Genomic DNA, 27,270 nt, shown 5'->3' with positions numbered 1-27,270 from the left:
TCATCGTAGCAACACTGATTTAATCCAAGTCTTAGAAATAGAAAGATTTTATTCAAATAAACTTTTATAAGTGCCTGAATCGTCCCATTATATACAATCCCAAATTGCCCCTTCCAGGAAACGAATCCTGGACTTCCCACTTATAAAACCACAGCTTCCACTATTGCGCCTATAAGAAGTATCCTTGTTATACGGTAGGTATTATTATTTATTTTTCAGTTTTCAGTCAGTCCACTTGATGTGCAATATAGCGTTGATAAAACCTGACGAACCAACAAAGCCCCAAGACAAATATTTGTATATTATTGTGATAATGTATACTCGTGTTCATCTCGAAGGAACAATATCTTTTGTCGACTGTCTTCTGAATAATGCCTGCATTGTATCATTGTGGGGTTTGACAGCTCACCGGATCTGAGGCGACGTTGCTTGTGTTGAAACAAAAATATTAAAACTCTGATGCCCCAGGGTATTTGTCTATTCACGAGTACTTGCCTCAAAAGTGAAGAGTATTTTCTTGTACATTAATATTTTATTTCATAAATCAAAGCAGATTTTAATGTTTCAGTTCGTGAAAAAACCTACATTTTAATGTATGCCACTATATGCTATTACGTGATGTGGACTTCGTCTGTGTTGGCGTTAACTGGTGGGCGTGCTCTGCCTTTTTGGAGTGTTTTTTTTTTGTTAAAACTGACTGGAAAGTGCTCTAAGGGGGTGCCGTGCGTACGTCGGCGAGCGCCGGCACAGACGGGGTCCATACTTCTATAGTTTAACTAACTTGTTACAAATAACTACTAACTTGACATTGGCTAATCTTTGCAAAGCCAGACGAGAGAAAAAAAAATTACGTGATGTGTATATTTATATCACAGTGATGGATATATGGATCCGACACATGATCGCTTAATATGGACCTCGTAAGAAAGCTCAGAGTAATTCAGCTTGATGTATAGAGATATCTTGGAGTTTCTCTACGTGATCAAATCAGAATCATTTAATGAGTAGATCCGTAGAAGAACCAGATAAGCCGACATAGTTTAACGGTTTGTGAAGCTGAAGTGACAATACACAGGGCACAAAGTTCGGAAAAACCGTTAGAGTTCCAATAACAATAGCAACCTCGCAATGGAAAGAACAGCGTTGAAAACCCTCCTATTAGGTGGACAGACGACATCAAACGAGTTTCAAGGAGTTGTTGGATTTAGGCAGCACAAGACCGCGGTGTGTGGAAGTCCCTACAAGAGACCTTATGTCCAGCAGTGAAGTCTGTCAGTTGATAATAATGATGATATTACATGGCGTGTATTGGCCATGAGAAAGTCAGAAGATAAAACACGCGAGAGTGGAAGGAAGAGAAGAGCAAAATTTCCAGACTAGAACGATATAACGACAAATTATTTATTGTAAGTCCTGAAAACCGTACCATTAATTACAATTAAGCCCTAGTTAAACCCAATATACGGTTTCAAATGACAGCAATAAATTATCGCTTTGTTGGTGCTATTAACACCATCACTATACCGCAGCACGCGTAAATAAAACATAGTTTTAGTTCACTCCAGTTTTAGTAAAGTTTTTTTTTTAAAATTCAGATACAAGTTAGCCCTTGACTGCAATCTCACATGGTGCTAAGTGATGGTGTGGTCTAAGATGGAAGCGGGCAAACCTGGAAGGAGTATATCACTTTTCATTAAACCAATACTCCTTTAGTTATTAAACGGCGTCGAACAAAATAGTGAACAAAAAGCGGATATAGCCTTGTGGTTAAAATATTCGGCTTTCTCTTCAGGGAGACCGGATTCCGATCCCAGACACGCGCCTTTAACTTCTTGGAGTTGAATCCGTTTTAAGCGATTAACGATGAAGGAAAACATCGTAAGAAAACCAGCATGCTTAAGAGTTCTCCGTAATGTTCTCCTAAGGTAAGTACTTAGGTATAATATGAAGTCTCTTAACCCGCACTTCAATCCCCGACCTTCCGAATAGAAGGCGGACTTCTTAACCACTAGTCTGTCACGGCTTTTTCCTCATTTTGTTTCACACGTTGTTTATTACGTAGTGGGAATAAAAAGAAAGTATACTATGGAACATTCTAGAAAAGCATGTTCCTTTAGATTCATCTACAGTAAAAGAACTAAGAGAGAATTTTGTGTTAACATTATGTAGTACCTATGTACAATGGTACAGAAGTACACCTTTAACTTTTTTAAAGTAAGTAAACTTTGCAGATTTTAGTATACTCATGTTCATGTTTGTATAGAAGTACTATGGTTATTAAAATTTCAAATAGATTTCAAAGTACCTATCCCATTTATGCAGAAATACCTACAGTCTGACTAGTTTACTTTACCAGCAGCAAGCACATATACAACATATTCAGTAGAAGTAATCCGATTGCTATAATCAAAGGCAGATTTGGCATTCAAATCTCATTCCTCTCCGAAGAGCGCTGAAAGTTGGTGTTCAAAGTGACACACAGTAGGGAGAAATATAGAGCAATATTAAATTAACTAGTTGTGAATACCAAAGATCTGTGAGAGTTTCGAGAAGGTATTAGTATCACTACCTCATTACCCATATTATAAATGCGAAAGTATGTTTGTGTATTGGTTTTTCAATTTGTCCTTATATCACGCTACAACGGAGCAACAGACTGACGCGATGTTTTGCAAGGATATCACACTAATATTATAAAGGCGAAAGTTTGTATGTGTGTGTGTGTGTGTGTGTATGTTTGTTACTCCTTCACGCAAAAACCACTGGACGGATTTGGCTGAAATTCAGAATGGAGATAGATGATATCCTGGATTAGCACATAGGCTACTTTTTATCCCGGAAAATCAAAGAGTTCCCACGGGATTTCAAAAAACCTAAATTCACGCGGGCGAAGTCGCGGGCATCGGCTAGTAGTTAATAACTTGGAGAGTGGCATAACTACTTTTGTCCTGGAAAATCAAAGACTCTGCACGGGTTTTTTATAAATAAAGATAGTAAACAAACGAGGAAGCGGGTCACCTGATATTAAGTGATGACTACCGTCCTTGAACATTTGCAGCGCCAGAGGAACCGCCTAGCCTAAGCCTAGTTCTAGCCTAAGTGCATTGACCAGTTTTTGCAGCAGTGTGTCACAGAGCAGCACCATTCGTCTTAGTTATCCGTCAGCACTGACGGCTTGCAAATGGACGGAACTGGAATATCCCCTTACACTGCACTGGGGCGTCTTAGTGCTGTGGTTCAAATTCCAATTCCAGGCAATTTGGTTTAATGTGACGATAGACTAGGACTCGGTAGGACATATGCACAACTCATCACTGTCAGAGTGGAGGGACGTTATCCATGTAAAATGAGTTACGGAAACTTTTTTTTGACGTGACAACGTCTTATAATTCGATCATCGATGTATATGGATGGGCCCTTCGAAGAAAAAAAATGCGCTCACAAGTTAAAGAGAATTGGCAAAAGTCTCTGCATCACGCATCAGTCGGCCGCACACGCTTTATCGTATCGCACGTGTTTTTGACTGTCGAAAATGCCGTCATGTGCGGTCAAATCTTGCAAAAACCGTACGGAAATCCATCAAAAAAAGATGGGATAACATTTCACTCGTAAGTATATCGTTTTCTCATTTAATTTAACGTATAAGCTGGGTATATTTTTAATTTTGCTATGATTAAATATTTGCCGCAAAAATATCGTACAATTGGAATACAGAAAGAATGGAGTCGTGTTATTTTTTTTGAAGTAAAACTTTTTATTCGCGTATGACAGACTACTTATGATCATGAATATATTTAACTATGATTGTATGTTTGTAAGTATTTAAATATGTATGTTTGTATATAATTAACTGTTTTACTATGTATGTATATTTGTACTAGTAGACTAGCGATGTTTCCGATATTCGCATCCTCACCCGCAATTGTGAAGCTTACGCATTGATTTGGGCATCCACATCTGCATCTACAATAATAATAATCAATGCGGATAGTCACGCGGATGCGATGTTGCAAGTCGCGAAAACTATATATGTATGTTTGAGTGTATACATGCTTATATGTATTTTTTATATGTTTAACTATGTATGTTTATGTATGTGTTTAACTATTTAACGATGTGTGTATTTTGTATGTATACGTCGTACGTATGACGTAGCTATATTTTAGCGATTTTGCGGGCATCCGCATCCGCAACGGCGAAGCTGCCGCATTGATAGAGGGTTCCGTACTACAGAAGTTTTTTTGGTTATGGTTTATATTATTACATAATATTATTTGTGAAAATTCTTTGTTAGATTCATTACATGCTCATATCTGCACTAATAATATTTTTAACGCAAAAAAAATTGACGAAATATTGCACAAAACAGCTCCATTCCATCCTTGTTCTTTTTAACAATAGAGAGTTGACGCTCGCGTCAAATTCACTGACGAGTTCAATGACGTAATATTTATTTTTTTATAGGCTCATTTTTGTAAACGGATTTATATGGGAATGACTTATCCTTATACATCGATGAATTCGATAGAGCCGGCTGCACGAACGAAAAAACATGACTCATGCGGCGTTACATCGCTCTGAGGCGTTCCATGTAAGGCTTGAAGTGCAAGCGAGAGCGCGGAACGAGCGACAAAGAAACACAATCGGCCTTTGTTGTCACGTTCAACTATCGTCAGTAAACCGACTTTACAGACAACCAATTTTTTTTTTTTTAAATTGTCCTTAGTTTCTAATGTGTTTCGTTTTTCTCTTATCTCTAGCTCGTATCTACAAAAGAGTGACTAGTCCAGAGTGTAAGGACAAAGAAGAACACTAGGATTGACACTTCAACTGTGAAATTTTTTCCGCAGGATTCTGTGACATAGAAGTTATAATATGAAGCTATTTTTTTCTCGAATACCGGCGTCACAGAATGCTAAGGAAAATTCCCAGTGCGAGCATACCTTTAAGGATACATAAAAGGAAGCTTGTAAAAGGAAGCAGTATGAAAAATTAATTAGCAGTAAACCTTATCTTGGACCCTAAAAGAGAAACATGAGAAGAACATAAGTTCGATAACCTAAATAAGAAGCGCACTACAATATTCCCGACCCACGCATCACTGGCACAGATTTGATGCGAGCACATTAGGGAAGAGATTGCGGATTACGTATTATATCATACCCTTTTTTGTGTTCATTCCTTTTAAGCCTTCGAACTCATTCACGGAATACCCACACAAAAAACTTGGGTTAAGTTAGACTTTGCGATTCGCGACGGCGACACACAGAGCGGTACTTTGACTTTACTCAGGCTTAAGTTTCTGTTGAAACGAGACAGATTTATGTCGGCGATATAACGCTGTCTCGTTTTAACAGTTTCCCAAGACTGGCAAACTCAAAGACTCTATGGATTTCTGCGCCTTGCGACCGTTCACTTCGAATGATCTCCATCTAACAAAGCAGTATACAAGCGTTGACTCCACTGTCGCTCCCGGTAGCATAGCTAAAGGTTCAACTTAACTTACACGCTGTTAGTCGTGCTAGACGCAATGCACTGTGTACATGCACCATCATTTACTACCAGTCCAGTAATATTCCTTTTAAAATATTTGAAGAATTTGTCTATTTTGAGACATCTGAAAGATTGGAGACTCGTACAAGTGCAGGCCGAACCCGCCGAGTGACGTTGAGTGTAGTCCAGGCGCAGCAAGTGGAAGCCAAAAGAGCTGGGTTACCTAGTGTTGAAAAAGCTTTGCCTCAGCTCCACTCTTCTCTGTCTAAATCCGTAAAGCCTTACAGAGATTTAATACTCTGTACCATTTCCATAAAAAATCCAATATTATGTCAAAATTGTTCCCGCTATCTCTTATGAACATATCCGCTGCCTATATTACACCCCAGTGACTAGGTGTGAAACGGGCCTTTTTGTATTATTCTCACAAATATCCAAAAATAGCGTAAATTCTAAACACCCACTGTCGACAATATACTCTATCCGCGAAAATAACTTAGCATAGCGCTCTCTCTGTTACGTAATCCCTTATAAATGATAGAGACAAAAATCTCAACGGGCGTTAAGAGGGCTCTCTCCGTCACTCGTTTCATACAATCGTAGTTCCAATTTCATTTGAATATTAAGCAACCAAAGTCCATGAAATTTTGCAGACATATTCTAGAAACTAATATCTGTCTGTGGTTTTCCAGATTTCTGTTAAAATATTTGGTTTCAAAGTTACGCGGTCTTAAAAATTTACATACAAATCTTTGAGCCCCTGTAATTTTAAAACTACATATTTTTAGAAAAATCTAAAACACCACAGACACAGATATTAGTTTCTCGAATATGTCTGCAAAATTTCATGGACTTTGGTTGCTTAATATTCAAATGAAATTGGAACTACGATTGTATGAAACGAGTGGAAACGAGTGACGGAGAGAGCCCTGTTAACCATTTTGAATCAATCGATCATAAACATGTTTTCAAAAACATTCGAAATTCAATTAGAAAACATAGTTTTGTTTGTAACTGGTTAGCGACTCAAAATGATTAGCGCCCACTGAGATTCTTATCTCTATCATTTGTATGGGATTACGCAACAAATAAATTGCTATTACTAACTTCTCTCCGAGGATAGAGTATATGGGCATACTTAATTTCAGAAGTAAGACAGTAAGATTTACTTTCAGAGAAACATTGTAATTCGGATTCCTCATTATTATAAAAATCCAGACAGGTAGCTCATACTGCATTTTAAAAAGTGAAGACACCTCGTTCGAGAAAAATCATACGTTTATGTACCACGCGGTTATACACCTTCTAGCAGGCTTCAAAAAATAGCGGCCATTTACTAAGGTTGATATAAATAATAAATCTACGGTACCGGATCAGACGAGCCCAAAACTAGTATTAAACAACAATATAACTTCATAATCGCAATACAAACCCCGGAAACAGGCCCGATATCGTGTATCTTCATGCATTTTTCATTGACTTGGCAAAATCGATGGTCCATCTGAAACGTAGTAAAGTATTTCGAACCTTATGCTTTTAGCAGTAAGGGCTACAAAGAAACGATTAACTTTTGATATACATCGAGGGAGTTATTCGTTGAAATTGTTGGGAACTGTTGGTATAACATCTATCTCTGAGCTATATGAATTTCATCCGCGTGGATTTAGGTTTTTAAAAATCCCGTGGGAACTGTTTGATTTTCCGGGATCAAAAGTAGCCTATGGTCCGTCCCCGGGATGTAAGCTAACCATGTACCAAATTTCGTCAGAATCGGTTAAACTGTTGGGTCGTGAAAAGGTAGCAGACAGACAGACAGACACATTTTCGCATTTATAACATTAGTATGAATTTTCACGGCCCATCATTTTAACCCATTTGGACGATTGGTACAGAAGACAGCTTGCATCCCGGGGAAGGCCAAAGGGTACTTTTTGTCCCGGTAAATCATAAAGAGCTCCTAAGCGATTTTTAGAAAAACCTAAATCTTAAATTCAAGAGCATTATCCATCTATTTGGTACAAAGATTGATTCCTTCGCGGAAATGGAATATAGACTACTTTTTCATCTGGAAAATCTAAAAGTTCCCACGGGTTTAAAAAAACTAAACCCAAGTCACGGGGATCATGTTGTTCATAATGTTATAATATGCCTGAATTTACAGATAAGAGATATCTTAATTAATGTTATTATAGCATTATTACATAAATTATATTGGGCTGCTCCGAATTCTGGAGAGGTGATTGTATTGTCTAGAATAGGTAATAATATATGATAGATAGATAGGTATGGGCAGGTACGATTATTAATAGGCAAAATTAATTAATCTATTCGACGTAATCAAAGTTTGCCTTAATAAGACTTACCTTTTACATAGTTGTTGATAGAACGACGACAACAGGATGAAAAATATTCTCATCATGTTGGATGGCATTGTTACCTCAAATTATGCTTTTAACTGACATTCCTTGTTCTTCCCGCGTGCTCTTCAAATAATTTCTATTGCAACAACAGCGCTTTCCCACGGGACGTCTTGTTTTATTTATGAAGATCATGTTTTTACTAGCTTAGTAGAGCAGCGCGTACAAGGTAGTTTCACGGTTGCTCTGAAGTTATACAAAGCTTAATAGAGTTGAGACTTGTTGTTCTAGTGTGTAGAGAGTAAGCACTTACTTGTAAAGTTTAGAACCGGGTTCTGTGTTTATTATGTGAATTTCAATTACTTTTCGGAATTAATGATGCCAAGGCGTGAGTGTGTTCACTAAAGAGTGTAGAAATAGAATTACTCAGCTAGATACCTTTATTTTGAGGTCTAGGTAAGTAGATAAGGTAGCTATTAAGTATCTACCAAAGTAGCTATTTTTTAACCCCCGGCCCAAAAAGAGGGGTGTTATAAGTTTGACGTGCGTATCTGTGTATCTGTCTGTGGCATCGTAGCTCCTAAACTAATGAACCGATTTTCAGCTCTTCTAGTTACTGTAAATGTGTTATAAATTTTTAATTTACACTTGTTCTTATTGTATTATTCAGTTTGGAATACAAGAGGTGTTTTGTCTTTATTATTCCACTATGTTATGCCTACCTACCTACTTACTTATAGGATTTTTGTAGGTAAGTATAGATATTAATAATAATAATATATCATCAAAATAAAACACGGTGAAAACTTAATAATTTAATTAATTTTATGAAATAGACCACCTAAGCAAAAACATCCAAAAATTAAAAGTAGAGAAATTTTGTGAAAAATGCTCAATTCAAGCAATGATATTATAATTTTATCAAAATAGAATAACTAGATTATTTCGTGTTTTAGGCACGTTTGGGTGCCTCAAAAATGTGCATAAAATTACTGTACTCTTTACCGTTTTTTTGGTTTATTAGCTAAATTATTTCAAGCGCCATCTATTCTATATGGTGCGTACTCTCACGAGAACCTGAAAGGAATGGTTTCAGTTGGCTGTTAATATGAGCTTCAGTTGCGTCGTAATTTCAACCGTGGTCAACAGATGGCGTTAAATGTAACTTTCCGTTTAAATTTTTCTAACATTTCGTAATTTAAACAATGTATAACATTTTTTTATCTAATAACTTTACTCACCCCAAAGTTTTTGTACTTATAAGTGGTGTCTTCAAATTTAGGAATCCATTGAGTCTACTTATGTTTTTGTCTCTTCCAGTCTCTGTGCTCGTTGAGTCGGCCCTGGAACAAGAAATAACTACATTTAAAAAAATATATACAAACTAGCTTTTTTACAGAATAAAAGTTCAAAGAACTTGGTGTCCAGTGACATGCTTATTTTAGCATCTTCACAAAACACGATATTTGTTTGAAGTAAATATCCTTCTGCTATAATTATTATTTTAGTTCAATGGGTATAAAGTAGGAATTGTAAAATCTAGATATTATCTAGATATTTAAAAATTAAGATTAATCTTTACCTTTGATTATTGACATGAGATAACTAGTTGTAAACAGCAGTCTCTACATGTATCGTAGGCAAATAGAATAAGGTAAGCATAAATTCTATCTATAAATTAACGTTCATGAATATCAAAGTGGCCAGCGCCAACAAATTACACGCAAGAACAACCGGACCCGACATCAATTACCCTAATTGTACTCCTGCTCGCTAGTTACGGGTTCTACAAAGGATAAGAGTAAAGCGGAAACATATTTACGAACTAGCTGTGCCCGCGACTTCGTTCGCGTGGAATAGTGACCGCGCTTTATAATATTATAGCCACGGACGCTCAGGCGCGAGGCGTGTAGTACGTACTCTGTACGTTAAAAATGTTCGCCGTGATTCTTTAAATTGACATAACTTTTTTATTTATGAACCGATTGACATGAAATAAACACTAAATGCTAAGTGAAGCTTACTACAATATATTAGTGAAAACCGTATCTAAATCGAATAAGCCGTTTCTGAGATTAGCGTGCACAAACACACAGACAAACAGACAAAAAAAAAATTAATTACAATTTCGGGTTCGCCATCGATATAATAACAACCCCTGCTACTTTTTTTTTATATATTTCCATTGTACAGACACCACTTTTCTACAATTTTATTATATGTATAGATGGTGCATGCTGTGACGTGCCAGAAGCAGATCGGTTTCATACATTTACTACTAGCCGATGCCCGCGACTTCGCCCGCGTGGATTAAGGAAATTCGAAATCCCGTGGGAACTCTTTGATTTTCCGGGATAAAAAGTAGCTTATGTGCTAATCCAGGATATTATCTATCTCCATCCCAAATTTCAGCCAAATCCGTCTAGTAGTCTTCGCATGATGGAGTAACAAACACACACACACACACACACACACACACACACACACACACACACACACACACACACACACACACACACACACACATACACACACACACGCACACATACACATGTACACACAAACTTTCGCCTTTATAATATTAGTGTAAAATTAGTATAATATTAATGTAATGATTAATTTATTATTATTGGTTGTAACATTATAAACATCGTCATAGTAGCTGCCTACGCAAGTACTACGCCAAGCTACGTGAGCTACGACAATGAATCATTTTGCAGCTGCAAGTTATGATTAAAAGTTTTTGTTGAATACCCAACAAAATCTAACATTACTTCAACAAAATGTAAGTGCATTTTATTCGTTTTAAAGATGTAGTTTGTATTGTGTTCTTCTCAGATAAAACACATTTGGTTGCGCATTTTACTTCGCTGCTGAGTTTTATAGTTGGCTTCTTCTCAGACTGAGGCGCATTTAGAACCCTTATAGATTTAGTTTTAATTTAACAAAAATTGTTTTCATGATAACAAACAAAATGAAAAATATTTTAGAATAACTTATAGAGATATGTTCGAATTTCTATTAAATTCAATTTTCCTCTCCAACAGAATGTGAGCGCATTTTACATTTGGATGCACTAACATGGTTGTACGTTTTTAATATTATTGGTAGGTACTTGTATTATGGTCAAGATAATTGAATTCCATTCCTCGGAGACTACAATGCGTCTAGCTAGGGGTGTAATTTGGCCCACATTCCAAGCATTTGTATAACGAACAGGTAATAGACGTAATAGATAGGTAAAATCTATACCAAGGTCTAGTTAATTCTGAAAAGCCTTGATAACCTAGTGGTTTTAGACTTTGGCCTCCTAATCCGCAGGTTCGAGATTCGATCCTGAAGCACACAACTCTAACTTTTCAGAGTTACGTGCGTTATATGTAATAGGTTATTGGACCTAAGAAATAAAATAATGTGATGTTTTGTATAGCGATAGTTTATAAGATACCCAACAAAATCTAACATTACTTCAACAAAATGTAAGTGCATTTTATTCGTTTTAAAGATGTAGTTTGTATTGTGTTCTTCTCAGATAAAACACATTTGGTTGCGCATTTTACTTCGCTGCTGAGTTTTATAGTTGGCTTCTTCTCAGACTGAGGCGCATTTAGAACCCTTATAGATTTAGTTTTAATTTAACAAAAATTGTTAAATTAAATTAAATATAATTAACAAAAGTGTAATTGGACTTGAGAGGTCCGTTCTAATTAAATAATTAAATAAATAATAAATAATAAAATAAATAATAAATAAATAAGGCTAGAATTCATTATTAAAGAGAATAATTTAAAAAACTTGATATTTATTTATTTTTACCATAATCAATTATTATTTAACTAACGTTACGCTCTACGGAAAACGATCATTGACGTAACAGGCGTATACGACAAAGTCCAAGACCCTATTGAATTCTTCATAATGGAAAGTTCTTCATAATGGTCTCAAAGATGTGTGAACTCTACCAATCTGCATTTGACCAGTGTGGTAGACTACGGCCTAAGCCCTTCTCATTCTAGGAGAAGACCATGCTCAGTAGTGAACTGGCAATGGGTAATGGGTAATGGGTGATGGGTAGATAATAAAGTAAGTATACTTATAATATTTCTGAGTTTAATTTCTCTCAAGTCAATACTCGGAAAAAATTAACAGCATTTTACAGTAAAATGTTAGCAGCTGGCAAAAACTAAAGATTTTCTACACGCTAGCTGTAATGTACGTTAGTACTTTCATAACAAGGAGTTTATTTCTGAGCCCCGTCACCGCCATGTTACGCTTGGCTGATATTAACGTGCGACAAATACGTATAACGCAAGCAGGGCTTCTAATATACCTTACACTTTATTGAGAGAAAATAATATTTGCAACCGAAGTCAATGCATCAAAAACTTTTGAGTCAAGTTTTCATGTTTTTTAACACTAAATTAACTTAACTAAATAGTAAATTGAAAATTATAATTTTATTTATAATAAATTGAAAATTTAAAAACCCCCTACACAAAACTCTCTAAAAAAGTAAATAACTTTCAAACGGCTGAACCGATTTTCTTGGATTATAGCTAAGAACACTCTCGATCAAGCCACCTTTCAAACAAAAAAAAAACTAAATTAAAATCGGTTCATTAGTTTAGGATCTACGATGCCACAGACAGGTAGGTACACAAATACACAGATACACACGTCAAACTTATAACACCCGTCTTTTTGGGTCGGGGGTTAAAAATCAACCAAAATTTTACGAATTTTATGTCAAATCATAACGTTTTTCCGTCCATACTAAGCTTGAAAGGTTTTACAAGAGTCGTTTGGCTGTGAAATCCGCTATGCATCATTACTTAACGCAAGCGCAAAAACGGTCTTTTTCGCTTCAAAAATCTGTTTATTTTTGTTCCATTCAATCTCAGCCAGCGTTATGCAAATGCAAACAATTCATCAAGGACAGTAAACAAATTAACAGGATTTATGTTGGCTCTGAAAAAAGCCCAATTAAGGGGTATTTCAACCAGATGCTGTTAATGAATTGTGAAGTAAAGAGAAAATGAAACCATTGACTCCAAAGTCCAATTTTTTTTTTAAAGAATATTAGTCATTTGAATCATGACTAACATTCCCCTTTCCCCTCCAACTAAGCGTAAAGCTTGTGGTAGGAGTGGGTACGACAATTGTGCAACGGGTGGGGTATGAACCGTCGACCTTTCGGATTTCAGTCCACTCCTATAACCGTTGGGTATTATTTGTGAGATATTTTTATTTATATACGAGTATTTTTTGCCCGCCTGCAGCGAATTTCAAAAGGAGGTTTGACCTGTAAGTCGTAAGTACTCGATCGCTTCTGGTAAACTTGCATTATTACAATCGCAATTGTTGTTATTGGCTGAATTTATGTTATTCTTGTTGCAACAATGGATTATAGTCAATAGTGAGCGAGCGTGAACCAAGCAGAGGTGATTGCGATCGTGACATTGTAGCTGTCCCATATACATTAACAATATTTTGACCAATTATTACTATTTTTACGGTTTCTTACCTCAAAATGAAAAATGGAACCCTTATAGGATCACTTTGTTGTCTGTCCATCCGTCCGTCCGTCTGTCCGTCCGTCGTGTCTATCAAGAACACCTATAAGGTACTTTCCGTTGACCTAGAATCATGAAATTTGGCAAGGTGGTCTTATAGTGAATATGTGATTACATCATTAAAAAAAATTAAAATGTGTTTCAATTTTCAAACTGTAGAAATTGGGGTATCATATGAAAGGGCTTCACCTGTACGTTCTAAAACAGGTTTTTATTTATATTTATGCATACTTTTTTTTGATTTATCTAGCAAAATGTTGGAAAAATTACCCGAGCACGGAAACCTCTGCGCGCGAGTCTGACTAACACTTGGCCGGTTTTTTTTTATAGATGATATTATATTTTAGGACACTTGGTTTAAATTTTGTATACTGGATAAACGTACTAGTATCGAATTCGGACTAAATAGATTTTTTCATGGTAATTCATATTACTAACTTCTTATTGCATAATACAGTATAGTTTAGAAGTAAGAATGATTCATTATTGTATTATTTTAAGTACGATGATTATTGTAGTTTTTTAATAAACATTATAAGTATAGTGTGTTTTATTTATCTCGGAGTTAGTATAGTATTAAAAAATCTTTCATCTTAAACTAGACTTTATAGCTATAACGAAATCAAAAAGATTAGAAAACGTAAAAATGTTCTTGCGTGCCTAAGGCTAAATTTTATCAATATGAAGTAAAGCGGTGACATCTCTAAAATATTAAACTTTACTCAAGGACTTTTCTTAACCTAGACTTAACAGGGCTCTCTCCGTCACTTGCTCCATACAGTCGTAGTTCCAATTTCATTTGAATATTAAGCAACCAAAGTCGATAAAATTTTGCAGACATATTCTAGAATTTAATATCTGTGTCTGTGGTGTTTTAGATTTTTCTAAAAATATGTAGTTTTAAAATTACAGGGGCTCAAAGATTTGTATGAAAATTGTTAAAACCGCGTAACTTTGAAACCGAATATTTTAACAGAAATCTGAAAAACCACAGACATAGATATTAGTTTCTAGAATATGTCTGCAAAATTTCATGGACTTTGGTTGCTTAATATTCAAATGAAATTGGAACTACGATTGTATGCAGTAAGTGACGGAGAGAGCCCTGTTAAACAGTAGACTTAGATAGCAGATTAGATACTGACTTCTGCTACTCATCATCATTATTGTCAACCTATAGACGTCATTGCAGGACATAGTCTCTTGTAGGGAGTTCCACACGCCACGCATAGATACACACGTCGAACTTATAACACCCCTCTTTTTGGGTCGGGTGTTAAAAAGATAAGAGTTTAGTCTGATAGGTTGATCATGATGATTATGATGAGTCGTAATTGCTACGTCTTTACAGAGTGAACCTTCTGTATCTGTAAAGTACTCATTATCCTATGCATTAAGTTTTTAAGAGCCTCAATAGCTCAATGGTTAAAGAGCGGACTGAATTCCGAAAGGTCGGTGCTTCAAATCCCACTCACTTTACTATAGTCGTACCTACTCCTAGCACAAGCTTTACGCTTAGTTGACGGGGAAAGGGGATTATTAGTATTATTTCATTAACATGGCCACATGGTTAGTATTTTTTTTTTTAATTTACCTAGGTATGCTTCATTCAACATCCCATTTTATAAACGGCATTAAAATTTACATAAAGTTTAGTACTTGACCTTTTTCAGGGGCTTGAATAACGGTTCCCCTGAGGGCCTGAGGGGAAAAGTTATAAAAACCGAAACGCACTTGACGTGACAAGGCCGTGGGGTGTGGGACAAATGAATTATGTAAGCTGCGATAAAATAATGAATACATGTGTACATGAACTATTTATGTGAGAATGATGCATAAATAACTAGGTAATACCACTACACTTGTATGAAACTTGTAACGAAACGTAGAGGCTTTGTTTTTGGGGTAGGGTTTGAACCGTCGACCTTTCAGTCCGTTAAACGTTGAAGAATTGAACCCGGGAACCTCTTATTTCTAAGAAGATTAATGCAGTTGCTTCAGATATCAAGTTAAGTAACTTCCAACAATAACAGTCTAATAAAAATAGCCATTCAAAACTCATTTTCACCTAAAATTGCCTCAAATCGCCAATTCATATAACTTATCTCATTACGCGGTGACAAAGTGTCTGTCGCCAAGTAAAATCATAATATTTTAGCGCCTTTTACCAAGAAAACCCGGTAATAGTAAAATGAACCTTGTGAGAAGGGGATAATGTTCAATTTCGTGATAAAAGATTTTTGTAAGTTACAGGGTTACAAGATATTGGGTCCTAAGTGTGCTTAAGTACTATTAGAACATGCACGACGTAAGAGTCGATATTACTGTTATAGAGAGAGAGCCAGCGCGTGCCAGGCCTCCGTTCTTTTATAAAAGCTGAAAGTTTCCCTGCGTATTGTCCCCAGCACAGGGCGGAAGGATCAGCGACTATGAAGTTTGGGTTATGGTGGTTTTGGGAGATAACAGGTAATAAAGATGTAAAAAATCTTACGTCAACGTATTAAAAGTCTAATTTTTTATATTTTCTTCGGAATAGTACTAGAAATCACGTCATGTATTGGCAGACATTTAGTAGTAAAGTTTAAGGGGGGGACTTCGTCTGTGTTGGTGTTGGCTGGCGGGCGTGCTCTGCCTTTTTGGAGTGTTTTTTTTTTCTTAAAACTGACTGGAAAGAGCTCTAAGGGGGTGCCGTGCGTATGTCGGCGAGCGCCGGCACAGACGGGGTCCATACCTGTATAGTTCCCCTAACTTATTACAAATAATTACAAAATTGACATTGGCTAATCTTTGTAAAGCCAGACGAGAGAGAGAAAAAAAAGTTTAAGGGTGTTTGGCAGGGGGTTGCCAGTTGCCATGATATAGCATTTAGATCGATCGTGTTCAATAGAATTTATACAATTACGTATTTGATAGTTCACACCTTGCGAATTTTTAAAATTAAAAATCACTTCACAAACATCATGTAAGATGCTTATTTTTAAATCATGGGCAGTAAAAATATAAGATAACTCAAAGATAAGATATGCGTAGATATAACAAAAATATATCTATCTTATTTTAATGTTTAGTCCCTTCGAACTCGGTGAGAGAAGGGTTCATTTTAACAAATCTAAAATAGCCGATATAAATCGTCTTAGTGGTCTAAGCTAGGCATTTGATATAGGTTCGACAGTTTGAATTACTTTCCTATTCAGCTGAGAAAGAAATACCAACTATCGGGTAACTGGTAAATGGGAAGAGAATTGGTTAAATCGGGTGTTAAATATATACGACAATATATGAGATAAATTCTAGGAAAGTAGAAATTTGCTTAGATATATCTAGTCCTTGTAAAATCTGAAAAGTGACTAGCCATTTTTCAAAGGAAAAATAAAGGGTCCCCGGAGTTTTTAAAACCTAAATCCACATGGTCATTTTTATTACCAAAGTAATGTAAGGTAAAGTAAGTTTAAGGAAATGGAGATTATTGAGGTCTAAATAATTTGATACTTATTAGGACTCTATAATATAGGAGTCTGTCTAAGTAGGAGTACTTTATAAGTTAGGTTATTTAATTTACTTTATAAGTTAGAGTTAGAATTATTGATGCCTAAATAAATTGATACATATCAGGACTATTCTCTCTATATAGGACCCCTTCTATGTAAGATTACTTTATAAGTTATGAATACATAACTATTGTAAGTGTACTTCGCCTATAACAAACAAGAGCAAAAAAAGTTGACAAAATAAATCCAGCCCCGAAACAACAATATGAAACATAAAAACTTGCGATCCGATATGATCCAAAACTTAAAGTACCAATACAGTGGCTCTACCTGTCTATAGACACCATCACAGAATTATTGTGCCATACAAAGAAGTCTACTAAATTTTGGGATTTCCGTCGGTCTTCATGCATATTGTCCGAAAAACAATATAATGTTGCTACGACAGATTACCATAATAATTGTAAAGCTGGAATTTTAGCGATGATGCAATTCCGTGTGGAAAAAATATGCTTGCGTTTACAGTAAGAATCGCCACTCAGACATTGAAAATTTCGATTTTTTACTTAATATTTTTGGAATCATTTTTTTTTCATTTTGGACATAATTTAGTTTTGTAATTCGTATTATAATAGTTAACAATGAATTCTAAAAAAAAACTAAAATAAGATAAATTAAACTAAACTCATCGAGATCAGCGCAGCGGGGTATTGTACCTAAGATGCTGACAGCATTTCCGCTTTGGATGGGCAAACTAATTTATTTCAGAATTAAAAAAAAATTTAAGGTCTTTCGACTACCTATCATTACTCGATGCAATAAATCAACAGCGCATGAAGAAGTCGATAAATTTCCGCATATTAGAATTGATCAGTTGATCAATTTGCCTAGCATAAGCTGTTGCAGTAAGGTTGATCCCGGTCTACATAACGATCGCATCGGTCTGCGGATCTAATACGTCAAAGTCACTAAATTATGAACCAACTTTCCATGATCCCAAAAACAACTGTAATAATATTTTATGCTTGTGACATTGGAACTTCGAGAGTCAATCGTTCACATTGGGTACAACTAACAGCGCTGAATTTATCCAATTTTCCTTTCTATGTTTTATATAATAGGTAATATTTTCTACTTTTCAGAAAAAAGGACCAGTGTTAGCCATTTATACTGAATCATACTGAATATTATCATAATATGTACCTACTAAATAATAACAATTTTTGATTTATTGTATTGAACAAGGCTGGGTGCACATTGGCTATTTTTGCTTAGCTTATAGAAATCAGGAACTTTAAAAATGAGGAATATTAATGAAGATACTAAATAATTTATTTCAGACAATAGAGACCCATAAAGTAGGTAAGTACACAAAACTCAAAGTAAACCAGAAATAAATAAAAATATAAAAACATAATAAAAAGAATACCTTCCTAAGTTTGTGCACAAAGTTTGCTAAACCTATTTACGGCGTATGTCCCAAATGCTGCGATGTAATCATTGGATGGAACTCTCCAGGCACTACAGCATACACTGAGAATCTTGTTACCATAACTAAAAATGCGAGACCAAAATGCCGCAATCCGAATCACACTAATATTATAAAGGCGAAAGTTTGTATGTGTGTGTGTGTGTGTGTTTGTTACTCCTTCACGCAAAAACCACTGGACTGATTTGGCTGAAATTCGGAATGGAGATAGATTATCATAGATCCTGGATTAGCACATAGGCTACTTTTTATCCCGGAAAACCAAAGAACCACGGGATTTTGAAAAACCTAAATCCACTCGGACGAAGTCGCGGGCGTCAGCTAGTAAAGAAATAAATATAAGTATAAATATTTAATAATGTTTTTATTTCAGACTTATTACAGTCCATTGGTGTGTTAAGTAGTTATAATATTTTACTTAAACCTGTATTAGTACTTATTCCTAGTTCAAAGTGTCAGTTACCATCATAACTTAAAAGCTATCTTAGTACTTAGTGCAAACTAGAAAAATTAGGCGCCTTAGTGCATACACGTGCAGCATTCCAGGTCCTCCAGAGAGGGCTGTTGAGCCTAGGGTGCTGATACTGGCCACGAGTCTACTTAAGTTGCCGTCAAACTACGGAAATATAATATAATATTACATCTGAGTGTGAACAGTGACATTTCAAAGTAGGGTGAGCGATAACTTTATTGTTATCCGAACGAGAAACACGGGTGTTGCTTACGTATAACATTGTATTTGTCCCACTCGATTGGCTTCTTTCTGACTTCAGCCCTACCGTTCCCATACAGACAAAATCATGTGCGGACAGGCTGAGTGTACCGGTAGTAGCCTCGATAGCTCAACGGTTGAAGAGCGGACTGAATTCCGAAAGGTCGGCGGTTCAAACCCCGCCCGTTGCACTATTGTGGTACCCACTCCTGGCACAAGCTTTACGCTTAATTGGAGGGGAAAGGGGAGTATTAGTCAGTATTAGTATGGTTAAATTTTTTAATTTTTTAATTTTTTTTTAAAAAGTAATCAATTCGCTTGTATGGAACGTTAGCGGTGTGGTTATAGCATCAAGGGCTATCAGTATAAATTCCCGGTCAGCTGATTTTTCAAACCAGATTTTACAAGATAACGGCTAACTCATAAATCCAACACGCTGCCAACATTATACTGCACTCGATATAGGCAAAACGCCAATGGCGCTTTACTGCATATAAGTTACCGATAACGGCTATAAGACAAACGTAAACACATTTACATCTGAAACGGTAACTTGCAAGGATGCAATTTAAAGGCACTTAGACCTTTCTAGTGGAGGTACACTAAGTCATTACAAAGCTTAACTGATCTAACCAGTAACTAACCCCGAAATTCTACTAACTCTACAAGAATTTCTTGTAAGACGTTGCTCGTTTCAAAATTTTTTCAAGACTAAACATTTTTTGTACAACAATTAATAATAATTGAACAACAGGACTTCTTTAGTAAAAGACAGGGCATAATTAATTTATTAATAGAGGATGCCCGCGACTTCGTCCGCGTGGATTTATATTTTTATAGATCCCGTGGGAACTGCTTAATTTTCCGGGATAAAAAGTTGCCTATTTCAATTACAGGGACGCAAGCTACTTCGCTACCAAACATATAAATCGGTTAAGTGGATGGGTCTTTAGGAATCCCGCGGGAACTCTTTGATATTCCGGGATGAAAAGTAGCGCATGTCCGTCCCCGGGATATAATAGCTAACCCTGTATCAAACGTCAGAATCGGTTACACTGTTGGGCCGTAAAAAGGTAGCAGACAGACAGACAGACAGACACACTTTCGCATTTATAATATTAGTATGGATTACTCTTATTATTATAGATAGAAGTCCTTATACGGTATACAGAATGTTCGTGTTCATACATTTTCATTGCATGTTCTGAAAGAGGTCCGATAAACGTAATGAAAGAGAAGTGAACCTTCTGATATCCGCTTTTGGAATAAATCGCAGTTAATAAATAATTCTCATAATTTCGTATATCATGGGCTAGAAAAATCTGGTCTATTACGTTCTTTATAACGTTCGTGCTTACAATAGTAATGGCTTCAGGACTTTTCCTATTAGCTGGAACTCGGAAGTATGAAAAGTGGTATGAACTAATAGCAAAAAGTGATTGTATACAATACACCATAAAATTCAGCTATAACCTAGAATTCTATGGTATATAATTAATATTCCGTGTAAAAAGTACAAAAAGTGAGGATATATGAAAATTCGTACTTTGTATTAATTTTAGGTACTAGGTATATTATTTAGATGACTATAATTATTATTATTTATCGCAACACGCATAGTTTTCTAAATTATTATCAAATACATAGACGGGCCTTGGGATCCAATAGGTTTATTCCATTTATCCCCCTAAAATACCTAGCCATTTTTATACTCAGAAACATGTGGCTACCTATCGGGGTGGTACTCCGACCTAAAAATACAATAGAAAACCGACTTCTGAAGTGGATAGACACACTTTGAACATGCGTGAAAAATGGCATGTCATTTTTCACACGTGTTCCAGGTTTTCACTTTCCAGGTCTTTAACTATAACCACGCTAAAATCACGTCGATCTCTTGCTCTGTTGCGACGTGATTGAAGAACAAATCAACAAACGCTTTCACTTTCGCATTTATTATACTAAGGGTCATAATTTTGTTACTACTAAATCCTACAAAGAGGCTCCCAAACCTTTATGAATTGCAGTTTTGAAGCATACCGAGTGAGAATATCACTACGAGTGTTTTGGGTCAATGTTAGATGTTTTATTTAGCCTCCCTCTATAGAAATAGCTTTGCATGTTTTATGCGCGGGAACTGGGACTAATCAAAAGAAAAATGCCTAGCAGCGCTTCGTAAGGTCGTACTCTGTAAAGTGATGTGACAGTATTTGAAGAGGTCTGGGGAAAACACCTTATGCCACATTTTAGATTTCCGTACCTTAAAAGGAAAAACTAGACCCTTATAGAATCACTTTGTTGTCTATCCGTCTGTCTGTCGTGTCTGTCAAGAAAACCTATAGAGTACTTGTACTTCCCGTTGACCTAGAATCATAATACAGGTCGGTAGGTCTTATAGCACAAGTAAATGAAAAAATCTGAAAACATTTCAATCATGGTTACATCACAAAAAAAAAAGTTGGTAAGAAAATTATACCAAGTGGGGTATCATTCGATGGGTATCATATTATGAAAGGCCTTTACCTGTACATTCCAAAACAGATTTTTTTGCATTATAGTTTTTGATTTATCGAGCAAAATGTCGGAAAAAATACCCGAGTACGGAACCCTCGGTGCTCGAGTCTGACTCGCACTTGGCCGATTTTTCCTTAGCAACTGGCAATGCAGTCCCTCTCAAAATCTGATATAACGATTGCCCGACACGACCGGAGTATCGCAATTCACTAACTTTTTTTTACCTAATCCGGGACTTGAACTCGGGACCTCATGAAATGCAGAAGAATGGTCTGGACAGCTAGTCCAGACTAGACCAGTCTAACTGCCATACCACTAACTATCATAACAAAACAATACCTAATACATTTAGTAACAACAGAAGCGTTGAAAATCTATTAATCTTGCAGTTGCGGTGACAAGACCATGTGTTGTAGCTGTCTGTTGTGTTATTTAGAGAATTAGGTACCTACAATTCGCGACAGGTTGAGATGGCAATCGGGGTATGAGGCGGGGGGACACCCGCACACCCGCACGTCACCCGTACTCATCCGCAGCGGGTTAGCGCGGGGCTGTGCGGGACGCCATCTCAACCTGTCGCGCCCTATATTTAATACTGGGTAACATCACAGAATCACTACCCATATCATAAATACGAAAGTGTGTTTGTTTATTGGGTCGTCGGTTTGTCATATTCGTGAATGTGTGAGTTTAGAGCAAACTTACCACTGCAAAATGCTCTGAAAAGTTATTTTTCCCCCTAGATTTTTGGGAGTTACCTACTTAGTGTAATTCTTCGCCTGACACAAAGTTTCTGTTATCTTATTTTTACAACGGATATCAAGATTTTGAACAAGAACACAATATTCTCTTAATTCTATACGACGATAATTTTAGAATGTGTCCATATTTTTACGTGTTGTTTAGAGTATTTGCCATTGAAAGGGGTTTGTGTTAGGTTTGTATTGCTTTAGATTTCAAAAACAGTCGTTTTCAATATGAATTGTAAATTTTGTCGATTTACTGAGCGAGGGTAGCGTGAAATTCATTACGTAGTTGCTATGTATTCAGCAAATCCATTGTATTTGAGATTCAAATTTTACGATGAAATATCTTTTTGAGCGTAATAACTCTTAGCGCTCTAGCGCACGAAAGTTTCAGCATAATCAAAAAACCGGCCAAGTGCGAGTCAGACTCGCGCACTGAGGGTTCCGTACTCGGGTTTCTTCCAACATTTAGCACGATAAATCAAAAACTTTTATACATAAAAAGATACCTTCCCTTTCATAAGATACCCCACTAGGTATAGTTATCTTACTTTGAAAATTAAAACACATATTAATTTTTTTTGAATGATGTAACCGCAAATGAGAGAATAAGACCTACCTACCTGCCAAATTTCATGATTCTAGGTCAACGGGAAGTACCTACCCTATAGGTTTCTTGACAGCCAGACAGACAGACCGACAGACAGACAGACAGACAGACAGACCGACAGACAGACAGACAGACAGACAGACAGACAGACAACAAAGTGATCCTATAAGGGTTCCGTTTTTCCTTTTGAGGTACGAAACCCTAAAAACTAAAATTTCATAATAGAATCTTGGACTGTAGTAATAAAATGAATTAGTGATGTTAATTTTTATAGCGGTAGTTAATTATGGGGCTAGAATTCACTATTAAAGAAAGTGTAAAAAAAATATTGATTTTTACTTGTTTTTAACATAATTAGTAACGTCACACTGTACGGACGGCGATCAATGACGTCACAAGGCATAAACGACAAAAAAAAACCATTTTTTAACATAAAATAGAGTAATTTTGGCGTGAAAATATTTTTATGTTAAAAAATCGTCTTTCGTACAAATCGATCGCGATCAGTCTAATTGCTTAGTAAAAAGCAGACTCTTAACCGTAATATTATACTAATATTAATAATGCGAAAGTGTGTTTGTTTGTATGTTTGTCCTTCCTTCACACCCTAACTAAACAATCAATCGACTTGATTTTTGGCATAGAGATAGTAATTGAAAGAACGGAAAGGAGCATAGGCTACATTTTATCCCGGAAAATCAAAGATTTCCCACGGGATTTTTAAAAACCTAAAACCACGCGGGTGAAGTCGCGGGCATCAGCTAGTCTTGTAATAAAATGCTTTACTCATGTAGGTAAGTAGAGAGAAATCTAATAACATTGGATAGGTAAAGGTACAGAAAAGTTTTGCTAAGTGAGAGTGGCAGTTACGAAAATAGGGTTGATATATTACGTGTTATTACTTCTACAATATGTTTCAAGTATAATGAAATATCATATTTTTGTATTACATATTATTAACTAGTTGATATGCACAGGCTTCGGATGGATAGATTTAACTAATAACACTCGCCATTGAAGTGAATAAATGTTTAGGCGCGTTGGGCGATTTTGAGACTGGTAACTTCAAGTATAGATCACGAACAAAATGACATTGCTCAAGTGACCACAAATGAGACAATAATATTTATTCTAAAATAAAACTTAACACCTAAGCAATAAGTCTAAATTTGACTAATTTGAAATATTTTTTTACTAATTTTTCGGGCCGCTTTTGAAGCACTTATTTAAGTAAGTGTGTGCAAAAAGTAAACTATTGTTAATGGTTTTAATTTACAAATTATTAATATGAAAATCCAAAGAAAAACTGTTAGTTCAGTCTTGAGTTCAGTTCTGCCGGCAGTTCCTAATGACTGCCAATTTTTAACCGACTTCAAAAAAGGAGGAGGTTCTCAATTCGTCGGAATCTTTTTTTTTGTCAATCAAGTCACAATAAAACATTTGGTGTCACGTAAAAAAACGTTTACAGGACAGGGGCTGGAATATCAGCACATAGGTAGGTACAGATAGATATACCTAGCTGTTTTTTTTTTCAGCGCGTCAAGCGAAAGGTTGACTGTCGAGCCAATACTAATTGTGTCGAACGTTGCATTTCAAAAGACCCTTTTTTTCAAAAACATGGGTTTGCTCATCTGATTGCACAACTGATGGAAGCCGGAAAGTCATCTCGTACAGTGTGAATGAAAAACGAGAAAGCAAATCGTTTCATACTTGTCCGTCTTGTTATTGATAACTGATACCTGCTACTTACCTGTGATACTTTTACCTGCACGCGTGAGAGTTCACTACAATGTTCTCAAAGGTGTGTGAAGTCTATCAACCCGCCCTTCTTATTCTGAAAGAGCTCAGTAATGCGCTGACGATTGATTAATCACGATGATGCTGATACAATTTAAAACCTACATTACACTCAACTACTCCTTAGCAAGTAGATACTCACCCAAGCAGGTACACACACACACTCATACACACACACACACACACACACACACACACACACACACACACACACGCACACACACACACACACGCACACACACACACACACGCCCATGTATATAATAGCTGTCCCTATTCAGATAAGGAAACTACAGGCTACGCACATTATTCTAATGGATTTTGAAGTGCTCTATGCTCGCAACACTTCCGATGATTAATGTTCAATTTCTTGATTGAGTCCAAAGGTCAGAGTACAATAGCCTTGTGAAATGTCCAAGAGACTCGGCTGTATAGCTACATAACACTGCAATTGAAAGGATGGAATTTACTTTGGACTTTCAAAAAAACAATAAAGGTTGAAAAAGCTAATTGAGACTAACCAATGTACATTTTTCAAATTTTTCCTATTTGAAAAGTGATTTTTGAATAGAAGCATGCGTTATTTTGCGGAAGTCCATGATATACAAGGAACCAAAAGCTTAATTTGCTATAATCCGCCAAACCAATGAAATCCGTATGGTACGCAGCACCACACAAATTCCAACACCACTCGACGCGCGTTTCGCCCCGACACTGGAGCATCCTCAGGAGATGTAGATCTTACAATGTCTAATTGTAATTATTGTTTCCTTGTACAAGTGATTTTTGAACAATTTTTATGAAGACGCAAGCTTCCAAAGCAATAATTTCCATGCTTAATAATATGATTTAGGTAAACATTAGCTTCATTGCTATACACAGTTCCCCTCAATATTTAATATTAGTTAGGTATTTACCAAGATTAAGTATAAGCTTCATCACTGGGTAAAAAAGCGTCATATAAAAGCTCAAGCGTCTCTTACAAAGTATAGTCCCAGAGGAACAAAGTAGGTATTCAGTAGAGACCTTGGCATTGCAAATGTTATGAACTTATGTTACTTGGCAGAGTATACCTGAGCTGTCTATGTTGCCAAGGCCCAAGTGCCAACTACCTGAATATTGAGTAGATTGTGTAAATAAATAACTTTATTGTTAGGTAAATAAAACTAAGTTAACAAGTCAAATAGGTTTTTTTTTAACCCCCGACCCAAAAAGAGGGGTGTTATAAGTTTGACGTGTGTATCTGTGTATCTGTGTGTCTGTGTATCTGTGTATCTGTGTATCTGTCTGTGGCATCGTAGCGCCTAAACGAATAAACCGATTTTAATTTAGTTTTTTTTGTTTGAAAGGTGGCTTGATCGAGAGTGTTCTTAGCTATAATCTAAAAAAATTTGTTTAGCCGTTTAAGAGTTATCAGCTCTTTTCTAGTTTTCTTGTAGAAAAGAAGGTTAGATAACCGTTAGAATCATAATATTATGTCAATAGACAAATGTCAAGCTGTCAAGATGGACGTTGCCTAAATACATAATTATTTATTTGAAAATGATGTTTTGGAAAACTCAAATACTTCGGATCGTCGGGGGTGTTATAAATTTTTAATTTACACTTGTTTAATTTTATAAGCTTGCGGTTAACTGCAATCACACCTAATAGTACCTAAGTAATAATGCAGCTTTAGGACCTCTTTAGAAAGCTCAGTCACTCAGAGGTCGTTGGAGAGTGCTATGCTCGGAGGTTGCCTATGTGATCAAATCAGAAATCCGTGGGAGAAATAGAGTACCTAACCGATAAAGCTTTTTTTTTTATCACACTTCACATCACACTAATATTATAAAGGCGAAAGTTTTTATGTGTGTGTGTGTATGTTTGTTACTCCTTCACGCTAAAACTACTGGACGGATTGGGCTGAAATTTAGAATGGAGATAGATTATACTCTGGATTAGCACATAAGCTACTTTTTATCCCGGAAAATTAAAGAGTTCCCACGGGATTTTTAAAAAACTACATCCACGCGAACGAAGTCGCGGGCATCAGTTAGTGACCATTAGGTAAATAGGAAAACCCCCTGACGTGATGTCACAGACGTTTAACCGATAAAGCTTAGTGGGTTGCAAAGCTAAAGTGGCAATTGGCAGGTCACATAGTTCAAAAAACCGATAGATGTTGGGGTTCCAAAGTGCAGGAATTGTGACCTCGCACTGAAAAGCGCAGCGTTGACCCTCCACTTGGTGAACCTGTGAAATCAAAAAGCTCTGGATCCAGGCGGTGCAAGACCGCGACGTGTGGAATCAGTCAACACAAGAGACCTATGTCCAGCTGTGGATGTTTATCGGTTGACGCCTGCCTAGAAGATGCCTATTCACTCTTCTTTTGACGGTACCAATATTGTATGAAGAAAAATGGAAGCTCATGGATATTTCATGTTCTAGCAATGCGTATTACTAGAAAAGAGCAAATTGCTTGGTAATACGTGTCCATGGAATGTCTACT

The 27,270-nt window shown here is 36.2% G+C and overlaps 1 protein-coding gene across 4 annotated transcripts in view; it reads right to left on the bottom strand.

Moving 5' to 3' along the window:
- The window catches only part of LOC123871265 (synaptotagmin-7), a 425,136-nt gene that overhangs the window by 275,230 nt on the left and 122,636 nt on the right, over nt 1-27,270 (bottom strand). For all 4 annotated transcript variants that reach the window (XM_045914960.1, XM_045914962.1, XM_045914961.1 and 1 more), the window contains one exon: nt 9,092-9,193. In XM_045914960.1, coding sequence (XP_045770916.1) covers nt 9,092-9,193 — 102 coding nt within the window. The remainder of the gene's footprint in view (nt 1-9,091; nt 9,194-27,270) is intronic.

This window comes from Maniola jurtina, chromosome 13, assembly GCF_905333055.1.
Source record: "Maniola jurtina chromosome 13, ilManJurt1.1, whole genome shotgun sequence".
Taxonomy (NCBI): domain Eukaryota; kingdom Metazoa; phylum Arthropoda; class Insecta; order Lepidoptera; family Nymphalidae; genus Maniola; species Maniola jurtina.
Note: the sequence above shows the minus strand (reverse complement) of the source record. Positions and strands in the feature narration are given on the sequence as shown.